Genomic DNA, 21592 nt, shown 5'->3' on the forward strand with positions numbered 1-21592 from the left:
GAAAAACTGGGAAGAATCATTAGTGTAGCATCACACTATGGGGTAAAAAGATCTTGCAGATTAAGAGCAACAAGTTCCTTAAAACAAAACAAAACAAAACAAATCAACAACAGTAAACCTCAGAGGTAGAAAAAATAAAAATCCAGAGTTACTTTAATAAATAAATAGGCTAGAATTTACAATTTTCAACCAAAAATTGAGACATGCAAATAAACTGGAAAGCATGATTCACTCTTAAGAATAAAAAGGAAACAACAGGAACTAGAATGGATCCATATGGTGGATTTAGCCGATAAGACTTTAAACAGCCATTATCAGTATTTTCAAAAGAATGACAGGAAACGAGAATTAAAGATAATTTTAATGACAATGGCTTAACAAATAGGGAATCTCAATAAAGAAAGAAATTATAAAAAAGAACCTGATAGGTATAGTTAAGTTGAAAAGTACAATAACTAAAATGGAAAATGAATGAGATGGTCTTGATAGTAGAAAAAAGAATCAGTGAACTTGAAAATAAATCAGTAGAAATTCTCCAATCTTCAAAACATAGAGGAAAAGGATTAAAAAACTGAACACAGCCTCAGACCTCTGTATGACAACATCAAGTGTACCAACGTATATGTGGTGGTAAACTTAGAAGGAAGGTAGAGGGAAGAAAGAATACTTGAAGAAATAAGACTTAAAACTTCGCAAGTTTGATAAAAATAATTAATCTAAAGATCCAAGAGCATATCAATTGTGAATTCTATATACAAGAAAAACTATCTTTTGAAAATTAAGGGAAAAATAAAGACTTTTCCAGATAAACATTGAGAGAATTTCGTTGCTAAGCAGATGTGCCTTATGGGAAATACTAATGAAGATTCCTCAGACCGAAAGGATATGACACTAAATGGTAACTTGAGTTCTTAGAAGAAATAATGAGCATAGTATATGTTAAATATGTGAGTACATAAAAGACTGTCTAAAGACAATTTTTCTCTTCTAATTTCTTTTAAAAAAAGGAAAAGATTACATAAACAATGATTAAGCATAGTATTTTTAGGTTTTATAACAGATATTAATGAAATATATATGACAGTAATGTCACAGTGGAAGGGAAGGAATGGAGCTGTATTTTAACAGAATTGAGTTAGTAATAACATGAAATAGATTGTGATGAGGTAGGATTGATATTTTAACTACTAGAGTAATCATTAAGAAAATAACTCAGAAAATAGAGTCAATAGCAGAATTAAAATAATACACTAAAATTTTATTTTGTATTAATGAATATAGTAAAGGAGGACAATTGAACAAATTAGTGATAGAAAAAATATATACCAATGTGGCAGATACAAATTCAACAATATCAAAAATTAAATTATTAATTTACCATGATTAAAATGGTGGAGTGAGACGCTTCAGAGCTTTGCTACCGCCATGTGCCCCCTCCCCTAAGGAAGCTTTGAAACAACTAGAAGGAAATGCCAGAAACATCTTTCTCAAAGCTCCAGAAAACAGAAAGTTATAGTAACAGGGCAAGTGCTGAATCAAGCAAATGGCACCTTAAAACTGGCACCCTAGTTGGTCCCTTCCCCAACCCCTCACTGGCTCTGTGCAGAGGCAGTCCATGCTTGTAGTACTGGATGGAGCAGAGTAACCCTTGGGCTTATACTAGGAATATGTATATCAGGCCCAATCTGTCTATTGGCGGCCAGAGGGATGAATCAGTACACCTCATCATAGGCTTGCCATCCCAGAATTTGCCCTTCATGTAGAAGGCAGCTCACAGGACTCTCCTATAGAGAGAGCATTCAAATCATGGCTGTATGCGGTAAGGGATTGCTGGATGTAGGGCATATAGTCCAGTGCCTAGGACTGTGAAGAAATTATTTTCTAGGGATAGGGAGACATATTTATCCTGTAAATAAGGGAATTCCTGGGGCCTCATGCATGCGCCCAAGACAAGGCGCATGCATAGGCAAGATAAGGGAGGCCCCTATACTTTGGCTTTGAGCTATTCTCTAAACTCATTGTAAAGATAAACTTAGAGGGCAGCTCTCATGCAGGTCAATATGCAAAGCTTGGGGAAAGGTGTTTTCTTTTCCATTTGCCTTAAAAAAAAAAAAAGCTGCTGGCACTTAAAGAAAGCTCTGTCATCACATTAGCTAGATAAAATCTTAAGAAACAGACACCTCAGAGTCTACATTCCAGCAGTAACTTATTAAAATATCAAAATGTCCAGGTTTCAACAAAAGATTACAAAACATACAAAGAAACAAGAAGTCATGGCCCAGGCAAAGGAGAAGATTAAAGCGTATTAGAACCATTAATAAGGAGAACCAACTGGGGACATCCAGGCAAAGACTTAAAAAATAAAAAAAAAAAAGGTCCTAAACATGCTCTCAAAGAGCTAAAGGAAAACATAGACAATGAACTAAAGGAAATCAGGAAAACAATAGATGAACACCAAGTGACTAGCCATAGAGAGATGGAAATTATTAAAAGGAACCAGAGCTGAAGACCACAGTAACACAAATTAAAAATTCCCCAGAGGGGTTCAACAGCAGATTGGAGCTGGCAGAAGAATCAATGAAATTGAAGATAAGACAATTGCAGTAGTTCAATCTGAGGAACAGAAAGAAGAAAGAATAAAGAATAGTGAATAGAGACTGGGGAACCTGTGGGACAACATCAAGTACCAATATAGGCACTGTGGGAGTCCCAGAAGAAGGAAAAGAGAAAGGGGTAGAGAGAACATTCAAAGAACTAATGGCTGTAAACTTGCCAAATTTAACATCCAAGGACTAGAAACAGGATAAATCCAAATAGACATACACAACATACAATTAACTATTGAATGTCAAAGATACAGAGAATTCTGAAAGCCACAGGAGAACATAATCCATAAATGAAAAAAATAACTTCATTTAAAACATTTGCTCTTCAAAGAATATAGCCATTTAAAGCAATGAAGTTGTGATACATGCTATGACATGAATGAACCTTGAAGACATTGTGTTGAACGAAATAAGACAGACCTCATATGAAATGCCTTGTATGGGCAAATTCAGAAACAGAAAGTAAATTACAGATTGCAAGTGAGCATGGGTGTGAGGGTACATGAGGAGTAATTGCTTAAGGGTTGCAGAGTTTCTGTTTGAGATAAAGAGGTTTAAGTAATGGTTATTGTAATGTAATTGGTACCACTGATTGTATGCTAGAAAGTGGTAAAAATGGGAAATTTGAGTTGTATATATGTAAGTACAATAAAAAGTTAAAAAAAAATACACTTCAGGAAATAGACACACCCCAGATGTAGAGGAAATATATGTAAATCATTTTCTGATACAGTACTTGTCCTCAGAATATAAAAAGAACTTGTACAACACAAGAATATGAAGTTAACAACCTAATTTTAAAGTGGGCAAAATACATTTATAAATTTTATTTTTTTATTAGAGGAGTTACAGGCTTACAGAAAAATCACAATAAAATACAGAGCTCCCCATGTATTATTAATACCTTGCATTAATGTGCTGCATTTGTTAAATTTCATGAAAGAACATTTTTATAATTGTACTATAAACTGTAGTCCACTGTTTACAATAGTTTTCACTGTTTGTGTTGTACAGTCCTGTTGTTTTGTTATTTTAAAAATTTTTATTATAGTGACATATATTCAAACTTAAAATCTTCTCTTTTAAACTGTATTTAAATATGTAATTCATGCTGTGAGTTACATTCATATGTTCTGCTACCATCACCACCATCCATTATCAAAATATTTCCGTCAACCCAAATAGAAACTCTGTACAGTTTAAGAAGTTAATTACCCATTCCCTTCCTCCACTCCTGGAGCCTTCAGAAAGTAATTAGCCCCTGCCAGCACCTTGGTTTTAGCACAATGAGACCCTTTCCAGATGTCTGTCCTAAAGACCTGTAAATTACAAATTTTATATCTTTTAAAATTATTTTATTATTATTAAAGAAGTCTTAGGTTTACAGAAAAACCATGCAGAATGTACAGGTTTCCCATTTAAACCCCCTCACACAGTTTTCCCTATTATTAACACTTTGCATTAATATAGTACTTCTATTACAATTGATAAAACATTATTACTATGATTATTTTATTAATTGTAGTCCATAGTTTACATTAGGATTCTCTGTGTTATACATCCTATAGTTGTTTTTAAAAATTTGTATTCTAGTGACATATATACAACCTAAAATTTTACCTTTTAACCATAGTCAGATATATAATTCAGTGCTGTTAATTACATTCATAATGTTGTGCTACCATCACCACCATCCACTACCAAAACTTTTCCATTACCCCAAACAAATTATGGACCAATTAAGCATTAACTCCCCATTTCCTACCCCCACCCCAGCTTCTGGTAACCTATATTCTAGTTTCTGACTCTATCAATTTACTTATTCTAATTATTTCATATTGGTGAGATCATACAGTATTTCAATATTTGTCCTTTTAGGTGTTTGGCTTATTCCCTCCAGCATTATGTCTTCAAGGCTCATCCATGCTGTTGCGTGTATCAGGACTTCATTCCATTTTATGGCTGAAAATTCCATTCTGTGTATCTACCGCATTTTGTTTGTCCAGTCATCAGATGATGGATATTTGGGATGCTTCCTCTTCTGACAATTGTGAATAATGCCTGTGTGAACATCATAGAGGCATTATATATGCCCGAGTTCTTTCTTTCAATTCTTTTGGGTATATACCTAATAGAAGCATTGCCAGGTCATATGATAATTCTGTTCTTAGCTTTCTGAGGAACTGCCAAACTGTCTTCCACAGCTGATGCACCATTTTACATTCCCACCAGCAACGAATGAGTGTTCCTATTTCTCCAAGACTTGTAACTTTCTGTTTTTCTAATAGTAGCCATTCTGCTGTGTTTGGAATGCTGTTTCATGGTTTAGATTCACAATTCCCTAATAGCTAATGATTTTGAGCATCTTTTCCTGTGCTTCTGGCCATTTGAGTATCTTCTTTGGAGAAATGTCTGTTCATGTCTTTTGCCCATTTTTAATTTTGTTGTTTGTAATATTTCTGTATCCTTTTGCCAGTACCATGTGTTTTGATTACTGTGGCTTTGTAATAAGTTTTAAGATCAGGAAGTGTGAGTCCTCCAAATTTGTTCTTTTTTTTCAAAATGGCTTTGGCTATTCTGGTTTCTTTACCATTCATATAAATTTGAAGTTTATTTTTTCCATTTCTGCAGAGAAGACTTTTGGGATTGCTTTGAATCTGTAAATTGTTTCTGATAGAATTAACATCTTAATGATATTTAGTCTTACAATCCATGAATATGGAATGTTCTTCCATCTATTTAGGTCTTTTTGTTTGTTTCTTTTAGCAATGTTTTGTAGTTTTCTGTGTACAAGTCCTTTACATCCTTGGTTAGATTTATTCCAAATATCCTAAAGATATTTGATCATTTTAGTTGTTTCTGTAAATGGACTGATTTTCTTGATTTCTTCTTCTGATTGTTCATTACTACCTCATAGAAACAGTACTAATTTTTGCATGTTGATCTTGTGCCATGCTGCTACACTTAATTGATTGATTATTTCTAGTAGCTTTGTTGTAGATTTTTCAGGATTTTCTGTATATAGGATGATGTCGTCTGCAAATAGTGTTTTACTTCTTCCTCTCCAATCTGAATGCCTTTCATTTCTTTCTTTTGCCTAATTAGTCTATCACTTCCAGTACAGTGTTGAATAGTAGTGGTGACAGCAGGCATCCTTGTCTTGTTCTTGATCTTAGAAGGAAAACTTTCAGTCTTTCACAATTAAGAATGATGTTAGCTATGGCTTTTTTATATATGCCTTTATCATATTGAGGAAGCTTACCTACATTCCTGGTTTTCTAAACGTTTTTATCAACAAGGGGTGCTGTATTTTGTCAGATGCCTTTTCTGCATCAATTGGGATAATCATGTGTTTTTTTCCCTGTGTTCTCTTAAATGTGGCATATTACATTAATTGATTTTCTTATGTTGAACCACCCTTGTTTTACTGGTAGAAATCTTACTTGTTCATGGAATATAATTCCTTTTAGGTGTTGTTAGATTTGGTTTGCTAGCATTTGGTTGATGATTTCCGCAGCTACATTTATAAGGGATATTTTTCTGTAGTTTTCTTTTCCTTGGTATCTTTATCTGCCTTTGGTATTAGGGTGATTTTGACCTCATAGAATGAATTAAGGATTATTCCCTCTCTTCAAATTTTTGGAAGCTTTTGAGAAGGATTGCTTTAATTCTTCTAATATTTGGTAAAATTGACCAGTGAAAGCCATTTAGACCTGAGCTTTTCTATGTTGGGAGGTTTTTTAAATTACCGATTCAATCTCTTTACTAGTTATGAGTTTTGGGTTTTTCTATTTCTTCTTGATTCAGTATAGTTAGTTTGCATGTTACTAGGAATTTCTCTATTTCTTCTTGGTTACCTAATTTGTTCATGTAGAGTTGTTCGTGGTATCCTCTTGTAGTCCTTTTTATTTCTTTGTGGTTGGTAACAATGTCCCTCTTTTCTGAATTTAGTCATTTGTGTTCTCTCTGATTTTTTTCTTCATCCATCTAGCTAAAGGTTTGCCGACATTGCTCTTTTCAAAGTAATTTTGGTTTTGTTGAGTCTTCCTGGTTTTTTTTTCTTCTTCTTTTTTTTAATTCTCTATTTCATTTTTCTTCACTCAAATTTCCTTATTTCTGCTCCCTTTGGGTTTAGTTTGCTCTTTTTCAGATTCTCCAGGGTTAAGTCTCTTATATGAGATCTTTCTTCTTTTTTAATGTTAAGCATTTAGAGCTATAAATCCACCTTTCAACACTGCCTTTGAAGCATCTCATAAGTTTTGGTATGTTGTGTTTTCATTTCCATTTGCCTCAAGATATTTCCTCATTTCCTTTGTGATTTCTTCTTTGACCCATGGTTGTTTATGAGTATGTTGTTTAATTTCTAAATATTTGTGAATTTTCCATTTCTACCTCTGATTCTAGCTTCATTCCAATGCGATCAGAGACTATGCAGTGTATGATTTCAATATTTTTTTGTTTATTGAGACTTGTTTTTGACTTATATTATGATCTATCCTGGAGAATGATCCATATGTACTAGAGAAGAATGTATATTCTGCTGCTTTTTGATGAAGTATTCTATATACGTCTATTAGGTCTAGTTGATTTAGGGTCCTTCAGGTCTTCTCTTTCATTATTAATCTTCTTTCTAGCTTTTCTGCCTATTATTGAAACTAGTGTCTTGAAATCTCCAGTTAATGTAGAACCATCTGTTTCTCCCTTCAGTCTGCCATTATTTGCTTAATATATTTTAGGTCTGTGCTCTTAGCTGCATATATGTTTATGATTGTCGTGTCTTGTTGACCCCTTTATCAATATATAATGACCTTCTTTGCCCCTTGTAATTATTTTAGACTTAAAATCTATTTTATCTGATATTAGTACCTACGTACCCCAGCTCTCTTTTGGTTAGTACTTGCATGCTCTATTTTCTCCATCCTTTCCTATTTGAGCTACTTATGTTTTTGAATTTAAGGTGCTTTTCATCCCTTCTGCTAATCTCTGCTTTTTGACTGAAGCATTTAGTCCATTTATATTTACTGTAACTTCAGATAATGCAGAACTTTCTTCTGCCATTTTACTATTTAGTCTTTGAGAGTCTTATACCATTTTTGATCCTCATGTCTTTTGTTAATGCCTACTTCTGGATTTATTTATTTTTGTATTCTATCAATTTGAGTCCCTTCTCACTTCTTTCTGAAAATACATTTTTTTAATTGACTAGGATACATTTTACCAAAAAAAGATATATGAGTGAGTAATTAGCAGTTTTTAAGATGATCAGTGTCATTAGCCATAGGGAAATACAAATTAAAACTGCAGCAAGATACCACTTTCTCAATAGCAGGTTGTTCTAGTTTGCTAATGCTGCCAAGATGCAAAACGCCAGAAATGGATTGGCTTTTATAAAAGGGGGTTTATTTGGCTACACAGTTACAGTCTTAAGGCCATAAAGTGTCCAAGGTAGGTCATCAACAATCAGTACCTTCACTGGAGGATGGCCAATGGCATCCGGAAAACCTCTGTTAGTTGGGAAGGCACGTGGCTGGCATCTGCTCTGTAGTTCTGGTTTCAAAATGGCTTTCCCCCAGGACGTTCTTTTCTAGGCTGCAGTTCCTCAAAAGTATCACTCTTCGTTGCTCTTGTGGCATCTGTCCTCTCTTAGCTTCTCCGGAACAAAAGTCTGCTTTCAAAGGCCATTTCCAAAATGTCTCTGTAAGCTGCAGCTTCTCTCTCAGCTCCTGTGCTTTCTTCAGAGTATCCCTCTTGGCTGTAGCAAGCTTGCTTCTTCTGTCTGAGCTTATATAGTGCTCCTGTAATTTAATTCACACCCACCCTGAATGGGTGGGGCAACACCTCCATGGAAATTATCCAACCAAAGGTCTTGTCCACAGTTGATTGAATCACATCTCCATGGAAACACCCAAAGGATTTCAAAATCCAATCAACACTAATGTGTCTGCCCACACAAGATTGCATCAAAGATAATGGTGTTTTGGGGGTCTTAATACATTGAAACCAGCACACAGGTGTTGGCAAGATGTGGAGAAATTGGAAACCTCAGGCATTCCTGGTGAGAATCAAAAATGGTGCAGCCACTTTGGAAAAATGCTTTGGCGTTTGCTTAAAAATTCTTATTGGATTGTGCTATTTGCACAATTTATAAATTACTAAAAATCATTACATTGTATATGTGAAATTGATGTATTTTATTGTATTTATATTATATGTTAAAGCTGTTTTAAAAAAATGTGGACTTCATTTGTATAAATTTGGTATTTATTGGCAAGTCACACAGTTGATTATAATAGTGTTAGACTCATCTATAACAGATTTGAGTAAATCTTTCACTTATAGAGCTAGTTTTCTTCTCAGATTCTAGGAAACATCTTGGGCTTAGGAAAAGTAATATTATTAATGGGTCTTTTATCCAAAGTGTGACTGTGGGGACATTTATCACAATGTGTTTATGTCATCTTTTGTAGAATCTTGTTCCACTTTAATGTTTAGACTTTGATAACAGTGACTTATATGGTCACTTTCATAATTATTTATCTTTAAATGAGACATTACTTCAAATTCTTAACAGAAATTCCTATCTGTGATTTCTATACTGCAGATTACAATAATTGTTTCCTAGTAATTGCTGGCCCATTCTTCCTATGTCTAGCATTAATTATTTTCCATTGTTTACTTATTGAAATCTAGGTAAAGACAGCATATTTATAGAAGGATAAGGATACTTTCACATTGGTGGATGAGACCTGTATTAGTGGTTAAGGAGAGGCTTTGTAGCTGGCTTACATAAATGAAAACATCTGTTTCTAAAATAGTATACTAAAGACTGTGCTTCTTCCTTTCCTCTTGAAAACCAGTCCTAGGACATTACTAGAAGAATAATAAAGAGAAATGCAAACTTCTTTTCGTATCATAATAAAAGAAGAGCTAATAAAAACAGTGAAGATCAAACAAAGTATTAGAAGTTTCATGAGTAGATGTTTTAACATTGTAGACCTCCCAGAATACAATTCTTCACAGTAAGTGAAGTGAGAGGCAGAATTAATAATCCCATTTTTGGAGTAAAAAGGGGATGGACTGTTGGTACACAATTTCCTGGAACCTATTTGGAAAAAATGTTGGGTATTTAAGGAAGACAAGGCTGAATGAAAAATCACACAGACAAGCCACATTTATAGAAAGTAGTTTGCTGGGTGAATCAAGGGAGAGGAGAGAGACAATCTTAGTTAACTGAAGAAAAGTGAAAGGTAAAGTCTTGCAAACAACGTAGTGTCAAAAGGAGAATTCCTGTTAATAAAGAGTGTAACGCTTGTCCCTCTGAATAGTTCTGCAAAGCAGGTTTAAGAGGACCTCGTGCCATTAAAAAAAATGAGTCATAGTAAAATAGGAACCAATACAAGATCAATACAATGATAAAAGAAAAAAGAGAAGGCAATAGGAAAAAGAAATAGTATATGAAGAACTCTCACCATAAATAAGTTTCCTTGGAGGTGATAAAAGTTGTCTCTAAAAATAAAGGTGTGAATTTTTAAAAATATGAAGCAATCACCTCTATGAAACAAGAGCTCAATGCAAAGATATAAAATCTTTGCAAGAATAAAAAGGGAAGATGAAACATAAGTTGGTAGAGAACAGAACAGAAGAAAAAAATCCTTAAATGTAGTCCAAGTGAGAATGGACACTGTTGAAAACATAATCAGAAACACAGGGGACAGGATAGTGAAAACCAAGCAAGAATTAAACTAGATCTGAAAGAAAATAGGAGATAAGATACTATCACAGGAATTCTATTATGTAGGTAATTAGTATCTTTATAGAAGAGAAGTGAAATAAGAGTACAGAAAATTCCTTGTAGATCTAATTCAAGATGTAATTCCAGAAAATAAAGAAAACTTCAGTCAACACATTCAATGGGTCTTTCAGGTCCCAGGAGTAATTAATTCAGAAGAATTAAATCCAAAACATATTCTAGTCATTGGAGTTTAACAGTAAAGGAAGAGCCATGTAGGCATCCAAGAAGAAAGGTAAGTCCCCTCTAAAGGGAGTGGGAAGAAGCATGCTGGCAGCTCCCAACACTGGAAGACAAGGAGTCAGCAACCATGAAGCATGAAGCCCTCATGAAAGAAAGCACGAAGCCCTCATGAAAGAAATAATTCTTAGCCAAATTATTGTACAAGTATAAACACAACAGGAAAACACTTTTGGATATGCAAGAATTAAGGCACTATAGTTTAAGTGAGCCCTTCTTGAAGAAGGTACTGAAAAATCAACTGCCAAGTCAGTGACAGAATTACAAACTACAGCAGAATTTTCATTAAGTATTAAATCTGTTAAACTGTAGTAAAACATGGGAATATTGTTATAGAACAGTGTAAATTTTGTTAACTCTGATAATGAGGAAATGTAACAGTTAGCAAAATTCCAGGAGGAGAAGAGGAGTAAGTTGTAAATTAGTGTAAGTAAGCTTCCCTCCATCCCCATCTTCTAAACCTGGAACCAGAAGATATTTTCAGTTGATAAATAAATGAAGGAGTGAAAGAGTGAAATATAGAAATAAAGTCATTTTTTCATCCTTCTAATATTGGGATTTGGGAGTGAGAAGAACTGGAAATATATGCTGATTCCATCATTACATATAGAAGTGAAGCAAACTTTTTAAAGAAAGGAGAACTCAGTATTATGTAAAGATACAGAATAAAGATTAATACAGAACTCTTCCATAAGACACATAAACAGAACAAAGGAATCAACTGTGTAATGAAAGATTAAAAGATGCAATAAAAATAGAACTAACCAAACATATCTATTACAAGAATATATGTAATAGGTTAAAAATCATCTATTAAAATAAAATCACTCCAAGATTAAAAACTGGTAATAGTTTGCCTCCGGAAGGAAGTGGGTGTTTCTGGAGAAAGGGGTAGAAGAGAGTCTTTCTTTTTATGTTATACACGTGAGTGTTTTGAATTTTCTGACTCTGTATAGGTACACATATATATAAAATTAAATAATCTTTAAATTATACTTAAAAATTTGTAACAAACTCTAAAGCAATGAATGAAAATTTTAGCTTTGCCAAATTACTAGAAAATGAGTAAAAGTACATTAATTAATTTAAAAAATAAACTTTAACATATTATAAAAACATTCTTTAATTTTCGTTAGTGTTTATAAGGCATGGATCATTTACAGGGTCCTTGCACATATAAAACTTATTCTTTTACCTTCTCATCTATTTGCTAATTATGAATTATGATATTTGTTTACTTGAAACAAATCATGATTTTCTAGTTTACATTAATGTGTATTGCCTAATTTTTTTGAGTGTCTGCTTTGTCCTTTATGTATGTGTTTTAAAAGGATGCTTAATGATGAGTGTTAAGGCCAGTTAGAGGAATAAACAGGATAATTAAGATTGTGTAATGATTTATTTGCTCATGTCAGGGTTGATTCCCAGGGATTTCAGCATAGTTAACTTATCATTACTATAATAGGAAAATACTTAGTAAGATAGTCTAAACAGTATTGAGGTGATTTTTTTGAAGTGAGCGATTTCTTCCAAATATATCAGAAAGCCAAAGTTGTACAAATTTTCATAGCTCCTCGTGGGAGGTTTTCCGATACTGTATAATTTATCTTGCATAATTAACTTTAATGCAAATGAATTTCTTTATGCAACCATATGTTTTTCTAAAGTAATCTTTTTCTGTACAGGACCAGATAGTAAATATTTTAGGCTTTGCAGTTTACATACGGTCTCTGTTACATATTCTTTTTTTTTTTTAAACAACTTTTTAAAAATATAACTATCATCCTTAGCTTGTGTTATACACTAAAACAGGTTGGCATACTGTATTGACTTCTGCTCTAAATCACTAAATTATATGAAATTAAAGTTTAAAAAATAAGAACATAAAATTTTTATATTCCTAGCCTATTTCCTAGCCTTAGTTTTAGCTTTCTTTTCTATTCCATTATTTTATTTCCTGAAGTTTTAATTCTGCACCAAGGGTTTTCATATTAGTTTATGTCACTTTTCATTTTTCGTTACTATATTCAAGGTAGATAAGAGCTTTTCTCATTCTTTAATCTCTAAATCTCGAGATAATTATATTTATTGTTAAAAGAAATTTTAAGTCATTTCAGATTAAATAGTACTTTCAATATCAGTCTGGCTTTCTTTATTTTCATTTTATTAGAATTTTTTAGTAGCAGTATTCGTGATCTAAATCTTGTACCATTGAACATCTGTAGCAAACTTACCAGTGTTTCTCATTTGAACAGTTATGTATTTCCTATTGACAGTTAATATTTATAGCCAAACCTGGAGTTCATAATTATCTTTTTTTTCCTCCTATAGGAAACAATGCCCCCACCAACACATACTGCATTTTCTGGCCTCCATCTGCCTTTTGTTGGTTTTACATATACTAGTAGCTGGTAAGTTTGCAAAGTTAAAATAATTTTGACAGTTTGAAACAAATTAAAATGAAATGAGGTTTTAAAAATTGTAATGTATAACAGGCTTGTAAATTTAACATTTTTTAAAAAAGAATGATCCTATTGCTGGAAAAAGTTAGATATTACAAAATGAAGAGAAGAATCAAGCATATTAACTCATTTTGGAAAAGAAAGAGTAAGACAAATACGGAGCTTAGAATCTAACCCTTAGCAATAGGGCAGGAATTAGAAGAGTCTTGTGGTTTTGAATAAATAATCTCTAGGTAACAGGCACCAGAACTTTTAATGCGTTAATCCTCCCATCTTTTCATTGATCCTCATTATACTCATACCCTCTCTTTTCCTTACCCAGCATAAATTGCATTGAGGGTGATTATAATCACTGTCTTGCATGCCACTTTGATTCCCTTGACGATTTTTTACTGGGTCATATTTGTTTTGCTAAATCAACATTTATTATTAAAATCCAATTCTCTTCCTGTACCTGAGCTTTTGAAAGTGATTAGAGAAAAATATTCAACCATTCTTTCTGGTCTCACTTTAAATTCATGATTACCAAACCTCAAGTGCCCCTTATTGCTACATAGCAAATATAGTGTACTAACGTAGTGTGCTCATTCTCCTGCTCTTCTACGTCACTGTTTACTACTTTCTACTTAGTGTGCTCATTCTCCTGCTCTTCTACGTCACTGTTTACTACTTTCTACTTTTCCCTGAGAGCTCTGTCATCCTCACAGCTGATGATCCCACTTCCTTTTTCACTGAGAAGGATTGAAGTTAACAGCAGAGAACTTCCACAACCTCCCATCACCACATTTGCCACCTTCGTACCTCTGGGACCATGCCCTCTTCTTTTTATAGATGAACTGGACTCCTAAGGCCATCCCTTCTTGTCTATTCTAGAGCACTGCTCACTTTTACATCATAAAGTTTTCCCTTTCTGGGTCATCTGCATCATCAGATCATTCCCATGAGCTTACAAACATGCTTATTTCTCCCATGTTAAAGCAAAATGTAAAATTTCCTTTGATTCCTTCACCTGCTACCTTTACCGGCTACCAACCCATTTGTCTGTTGCACATTGTACCAAAATTACTTCAAATTGTTGCGTATACTTTATCCACTTTGTTTTCATACTGTTCTGTCTTGAATCTACTCCATTAAGCTTTTGCCTCTTTCACTTCATGTAAACTGCTTTAATCGATGTCTACTGACTTCCATGATGCTAAGTCTCATGATCATTTCTCAGTCTTAGTCTTACTGGATTCAGATTTCATGTTATTTGCCATGGCTCCTCCCCCTTAAAACTCTTCTCTTAGCTTCCAGAGCACTTACCTGGTTTTTTTCTTACTCTTCTGGTCACTCCTTTTCAGATTCCTAAGCTCTCTGGCTTCTGAATATCAGAGTGTCCTATGGCTTAGGCCTTGGATTGGTCTGTGCTCTCTGGTGTTCCCCACATATTTGCTGATGTCTCCCAAATGCGTATCTCCAGCTAAGAACCTCTCTCCTCTCTTCTACTTAAAATTACTGTCAACTACCTACTTAATGTGTTCATAACTTCATTTTTTATATTTTCCTGAACTTGTTCTTGATCCTGTTAAAAGTCAGAAAAGTCATTCCTCTCTTAAGGACCAATCCGCCTACCCTCAACTCCAGTGACTTCTTACCTTAACTCCAAATTTACAAGACTACATGACTGGTTCACTTCACCCTGATAATCCCTTGACTTGTCCCCTTAATCTTTCTGGGCTTTGCGCAAAAGTTAACCTTCTCTGTGGCAGCTTTTTCTTTTCTGAAACTGACTGCTTTTTCTAAAATTTCAACTCTTCTCCCTCAGTACTTCATTTTGACCTTTCTTGCTTTATATTTTGTCCTTAGCATTTCACACTTTCTAATGTACTGAATGTTTTACTATTTATCTTGCTTGTTTCTGACTCTGCCACTAGAATGTAAGTTCTTGTATAGGCAGAAATTTTTGTCTGCTGTGTTCACTGTTGTATGTGCAGCACTTCAAATATTTTTAACTAAATTTCACTGAATTAAATAAAGCACTTTACTTTTGAATTTCAAATTCTGGTAAAGAAGACCATGGTCGGTGCTTTTGACTGTTTCATTTAGATTGTCAAATTGTTGTCAACTACCAGAAACCCTTTAGAAAATGTGGTTTTATTATTTTTGGCTATTTTTTAAAAATTAAGTAAAAATGCTTTTACTGAGTAGTTTATGGTGATTTTTCAAATATTGTTTTTTACACTCATTCTAGTTGGCTAACTCTAATTAGATATTCACATTTATGTCTTAAATGAACAATTTCAAAGGTTATCTTTTTTTTTCTTCTAACTTTATATTTCAATGTGAACTCATGTATTTTTTTCCCTTTCTTCAGTGCTCTCTCTGATCGGAGCTGTTTAAGAGTTACAGCTGGTCCCACCTCACTGGATCTTGATGCTAGTGTTCAAAGGACTCTGGATAACAACTTAGCAACTGAAGCTTATGAAAGAAGAATTAAGCGCCTTGAACAGGAAAAGCTTGAACTTAGTAGAAAGCTTCAAGGTAAATACATTTTAAAGATAGTATTTTTTCCTTTTTGAATTGTACTCAAAGTGTTATAAACTGTTTTTTATTACAAGTGGCTGTTTAATCTTGAAACAAATTCTTTTAAGTGGAGAAAAAGCAAGTTGTGGAAATTTATGCAGAAGGACAGTTTAGTACTATTTATGTAAAATCACACAATTTACAGTAAACAAAATAGTATTTGTTTCCCATGGGTATATATGTATGCCTATAAATGCATGTGAACAAATCATACCTCTGGGGAGAAGGAAATGGGAGTACCAAGTAAAAAGATATTCTCATCCCAATATAACCAATGCTTCAATTACTTTTCCTTTCATATTCTTTCAGTGCTTGAAAATCCTAGCTCCTGGCTTATCGTCATTCTCTGCAGTCTTACTCCTGTCATAATAATTTGGTGATTTAAAAATGCACCAAAGTGAACTTTTAAAAACTCTGACTTCTCAGTTTCTCTGTTCTTCACCTTCGGTGATCTTCTTCTCAGTCCTACCTAAACCATGTCTTCTCATGGTGGAAAGATTTTAAGATTTATGATAGCTAAAACTCTTCCTTAATCTCAGTTTCAAGCAAGCCCTCCATGATCTCCTGCTCTTATTTTTAGCTAACTCTCTCTGGTACCTAACCTCCAATATTCCTTCAATTCCACCATTACCTACAATTCTTTCACCATTTCACTGTTCCTCACTCTCCTCATCTCCTCAATTCTTGGATTAAATTCTGTGGTCAGTCATAATCATACACTTCCATATACCCTCAACTCTATTGCTCCTCTCTCTCCTTGTCAAACTCCATTGGCAGAGTCCCAATCCTGTTCACAACTGTGCATCAGCAACTGGACAGCTGAAAGTAGCTGACTTAAAACAGCAACATGCTGATCAGTATCACTTCGCATTCATGAATGCTAATCTTGAGTGGGCTCTTAATGCTACCCAGCATCCTATGCCTTTTCCCTAGCCAGTTCCTAGTCTATTTTGTGGGATCCAGAGGTCATTTCTCTGTCCTTATCTTTAACCTCTCAGCAGCATTTGACCCATTTGACCATTTCTTCCTCCTGAAAAGTCTTCATTGAGATTCTTCGGCACTTTACTCTCCAGGTCTACTTTTTCCTCATAAGCCAGTCCTTCTCAGTCTCCTTTGCTGATTTCTCCTCAACTCTTAATGTCAGAGTACCCCAGACTACTCCATGCTTTCAGTTATGCACACCTAAACCACAGTTATCCTTAAACCCTCTTGTTCTTTTAAGCCCATATCTAATCCATCAGCAAATCCTGCCAGCTCTGCCACCACGATAGATCAAGAGTCTGATTATCATTGTGGGGCTATGATCCTGTTTCAAACCACCATCAGCTTTTACCTATATTATTGCAATCACTTCCTAACTGGTTTCCCTGCCTCTCCCCTGCCTACAGTCTGTTTTCAACACAACAATCAAATAATCCTGTTAAAACACCGTTTTAGATCATTTTACTTCACTGTCTCACCATCATTCCCCTATGACTTCTGATCTCACTCCTATAATAGCCCAACTAATTTCAGTGGCCTTAGGCTATATGTGCTCATGCCTCTTACTACCTTTCTGGCTTTATCTCTTACTACTATCTTCCTTGTTCTTCTTGTTTAGCTGCCCTTGGCACCATGCTATTCCTTGTGTGAGCAATGGGCATCCTCACCTCAGGACCTTTGTATTAGCTCTTGCCCTACCTTAAATGCTCTTCCTTCAATATTCATGTGACTAATTTTCTTACCTGCTTCAGGACTCTGCTTGCATGTTACCTTCCAATGAGGCCTATCCTGACATCCCTATTTAAAATTGAGTCTCACTTCCACCCCCAGCACTCACTATTCCCCTTTTCTGCTTTATTTTCTCCAAACTAAAGACATAACATGCAATACATTTTTCTTATTTATTTTGTGAATGAAAAAATGTATGAATAAACAAATAAATCAAGAAACTTATAACTCTTAAGAGAGGAAGAGTCAAAGTTCTACAATCATAAAATTATACTAGTACACATGAAGAGGCCCAGAGGAGGAAAAGGCTCTAAAGATATTGTATTAGTTGGGGTTCTCTAGGGAAACAGAAGCAACAGAAGATATCTATAAATATGAGATTTATAAAAGTGTCTTGTGCAACTATGGAGATGCAAGAGTTCAGATTCCATAGGGCAGAATGCACAAGTTGAAACTCTGTAGGGCAGGCCATGAGCTGGCAACTCCAATGAAGGTCTTTGATAAACTCCCCAGTAGAGGCTGACTGGCTGAAGAAAAAGTGAAAGTTCTCACTCTTCTCCCTTAAAAGTCTTCACCTGATTGGATTAAACCCAACTGATTGGGTTCTCTCATTGCAGAAGACACTCCCTTAGTTGATAGTAGAGGAAATCAGCAACAGCTGCAATCAATTGATTGATGATTTAATAAATAAGCCTTCTGGTTTATTAACCAACCATGAAATGTCCTTGCAGTAACAGACCAGTGTTTGCCAGATCAGACAACTGGGCACCATCGCCTGGCCAAGTTGACACATGAACCCAACCATCAGTCACTTGTCAACCAGGCAGCTACACACATCACCTTAAAACATACTTAGTCTCTAAATAGAACACAATAACAGACAGATGTTTCGCCTAACAATACTTAGCTGTCCTGCATACAACCAGAAACACACTAGATCTCTCCAGAATAGTGTGCAAGTCCTTGGATAGTATTCACTCTTAAACTTGATATCCTGTAACTTAAATACTATAACATGAACAATACTACTTATGTCAAATGATAAGAGGATAAGATAGAGAAGAAAACAAAGACTTTTGCTTTATGTACAAATACATACATACTCATAACAGAACAAGGAGGAAATAGTCATACCTTCACAGTCCTCATTTCTATAACTGGTGATGTGGTTATAGTTCATATTTATGACTACCTTCTTCCACACCCATTCCATGTTCCCTTTACCCTTGGCAAGCACTTCAGCTGGTTGTGGTTCTTTCATGGTAGGGTGACCCAGACCTTCATTCCTGAAGTTTCTGGGCCACTGGTACACCTGCCTGGATTGAATTATTGCACTTTTCCATTGACTTTAATCACAGGGCATGGTGTATTAAGAGGTGCCCTAGGGGATCTCCTGTATTACAGGAAAACTTTCCTTTACCTCTATTGAGTAGTTGTAGTTCTATTTCCCCTTGAAGTTAGGATCAGTAACCCCAGCCAGTACAGTAATCCCCTTCCTTGCCTGTTGATTCAGAGGGATAAGAAGCCCAGCGTGGCCAGGTGGCAGTCTTAACTTCCAGTTCAATGGGATTATTGTTGTGTTTCTTAGTGGAAGCACTTCTCCTTTTGGAACAAAGACTTGTAGACCAGCAGAGCTTAAGCTTGCAGGGACAGGAAGCAAAAATTTTCCTAGTGGATCACTAGTAGTGATAGTGAGTGGTGCCACTCTTGTTTCCACCCCTTGATTCCTGGACCCGCGAATCCTGGCTATGGGAGAAACAGCACCATAGAGTAGACACTGATTCAGAGCATACACAGCCTCCTGGAGAACACTACCCTAGCCCTGCAAGGCACTGCCACCTAGTTGGCACCATAATTGAGTCTTCAACAGGCCATTCCACTGTTCTATTAACCCAGCTGCCTCTGGATGATGGGGAACATGGTAAGACCAGAGAAATCCATGGGCATGTGCCCATTCCCTCACTTCATTTGTTGTGAACTGGTTTCCTTGATCAGAAGCAATACTGAATACCATGATGGGGGATAAAGCATTCCATAAGTCCACAGATGGTAGTTTTGGAAGAAGCATTGCATGCAGGGAAGGCAAACCTATTACTGGAGTATGTGTCTATTCCAGTTAGAACAAATTGCTACCCCTTCCATGACAGAAGTGGTCCAATGTAATCAACCTGCCATCAGGTAGCAGGCTGATCACCCTGGGAAATGGTGCCATGTTGGGGACTGAGTGTGGAGCTCAGCTGCTGGCAGATTGGGCACTCAACAGTGGCTGTAGCCAGGTCAGCCTTGGTAAGTGGAAATCGATGTTGCTGAGCCCATGCCTAACTTCTATCCCTACCACCATGACCACTTTGTTCATGAGCACATTGGGCAATGACAGGAGTGGCTGGGGTAAGAGGCTGACTGGTATCCACAGAACAGGTCATCTTATTCACTTGATTATTAAGACTTTCCTCTGCTGAAGTCACCCTCTGGTGAGCATTCACATGGGACAACAGTATCTTCATGTTTTTTGCCCACTCAGAAAGTTCTATCCACATACCTCTTCCCCAGACCTCTTCGTTGCCAGTTTTCCAATCATGTTCCTTCCAAGGCCATGACTGTCCAGCCAAACCATTAGCAACAGCCCAAGAATCAGTATAAAAATGCACTTCTGGCCAGTTCTCTGTCCAAGCAAAATGAACCAGGTGCACTGCTTAAAGTTACACCCACTGAGAAGATTTTGCCTCACCACTGTCCTTCAGGGACATCCCAGAAAGGGGCTATACAGTGCTGCAGCTGTCTGCTTTTAGGTGGTACCTGCATATTGTGCAGAACCATGTATAAACCAGCCCAGAGTTTTCTCTTCCTCAGCTGACTGATTGTAAGGAACTCCCCAAGGCAGTAGCTCTGGACTGGGAAAGAGAAGGTAATGTGACAGGTGTGGGGACCATGGGCATTTGAGCCCCTTATGTAGCTTACTTGTGCCTTTGGGACCTGCTTGAGCTCTATCTTATATATACCATTTCCATTTTACGATAGAGTGCTGGTGTGCACGCCCAACTTTATGGCTTGAGGGGTCACCCACACCCAGCTCATGATAGGTAACTCAGGTCTCATGGTAACTTGGTGGCCCATGGTTAAGCGTTCTGTCTCTACTAAGGTCTAGTAGCAGGCCGAAAGTTGTTTCTTAAAAGGACAGTAGTTATCTGCAGAGGATGGTAAGGCTTTACTCCAAAATCCTAAGGACCTGCATTGTGATTCTCCTATAAAAGCCTGCCAAAGGCTCCAAATAGCATCTCTATTTGCCACTGACACTTCCTGCTGGATCATATGGTCCACGTGGCAGAGCAGCTTGCACAGAAGCCTGGACTTGTTGCAGAGCCTCCTCTGGTTCTGGTTCCCACTCAAAATTAGAAGTTGTTCTGGTCACTCAGTAAATGGGCTGGAGCAGCACACCCAAATGATGCCTATGTTGTGTCCACAATCCAAAGAGGCCAACTAAGCATTGTGCTTCTTTTTTGGTCATAGGAGGGGCCAGATGCAACAGCTTATCCTTCATCTTAGAAGGGATATCTCGATGTGCCCCACACCACCGAACACCTAGAAATTTCACTAAGGTAAAAGGCCCCTGTATTTTTGTTGGATTTATCTCCCATCCTCTGACACATAAATGCCTTACCAATAAGTCTAGAGTAGTTGCTACTTCTTGTTCACTAGGTCCAGTGAACATGATATCATCAATATACTGGGCCAGTGTGATGTCTTGTGGTAGGGGAAACAAATCAAGACCCTATGGACAAGAGTATGACATAGATCTGGAGAGATGATATACCCCTGAGGTTTAGGACAGTATAGGTATCTGCTGGCATTCCCAGCTGAAAGCAAACTGTTTCTAGTGGTCCTTATTAACACCTATTGAGAAAAAAGTATTTCCCAGATCATTAGCTGCATATCAGGGGATGTGTTGTTATGCTCAAGCAGTGGTACCATCTCTGGAACAGCAGCTGCAATTGGAGTCACTACCTGGTTGAGTATACAATAATCCACTGTTATTCTCCAAGAACCATGTGTTTTCTGCACAGGCCAAATAGTAGAGTTAAATGGGGATGTGGTGGGAATCACTACCCCTACATCCTTCAAGTACCTAAGAGTGGCGTTAATCTCTGAAATCTCTCCAGGAATCTGGTATTGCTTCTGATTTACTATTTTGCTAGGCAAGGGCAGTTCTGGTGGCTTCCACT

At 36.1% G+C, this 21592-nt stretch overlaps 1 protein-coding gene across 11 annotated transcripts in view; it reads left to right on the forward strand.

Moving 5' to 3' along the window:
- Positions 1 to 21592, forward strand: part of CDC42BPA (CDC42 binding protein kinase alpha) — a 449333-nt gene that overhangs the window by 233552 nt on the left and 194189 nt on the right. For all 11 annotated transcript variants that reach the window (XM_037822691.1, XM_037822669.1, XM_037822670.1 and 8 more), the window contains exons 9-10: positions 12967 to 13046; positions 15454 to 15620. In XM_037822691.1, the coding sequence (XP_037678619.1) occupies positions 12967 to 13046; positions 15454 to 15620 (247 nt within the window). The remainder of the gene's footprint in view (positions 1 to 12966; positions 13047 to 15453; positions 15621 to 21592) is intronic.

Source organism: Choloepus didactylus, chromosome 2 (assembly GCF_015220235.1).
Source record: "Choloepus didactylus isolate mChoDid1 chromosome 2, mChoDid1.pri, whole genome shotgun sequence".
NCBI classification, from domain to species: Eukaryota; Metazoa; Chordata; class Mammalia; order Pilosa; family Megalonychidae; genus Choloepus; species Choloepus didactylus.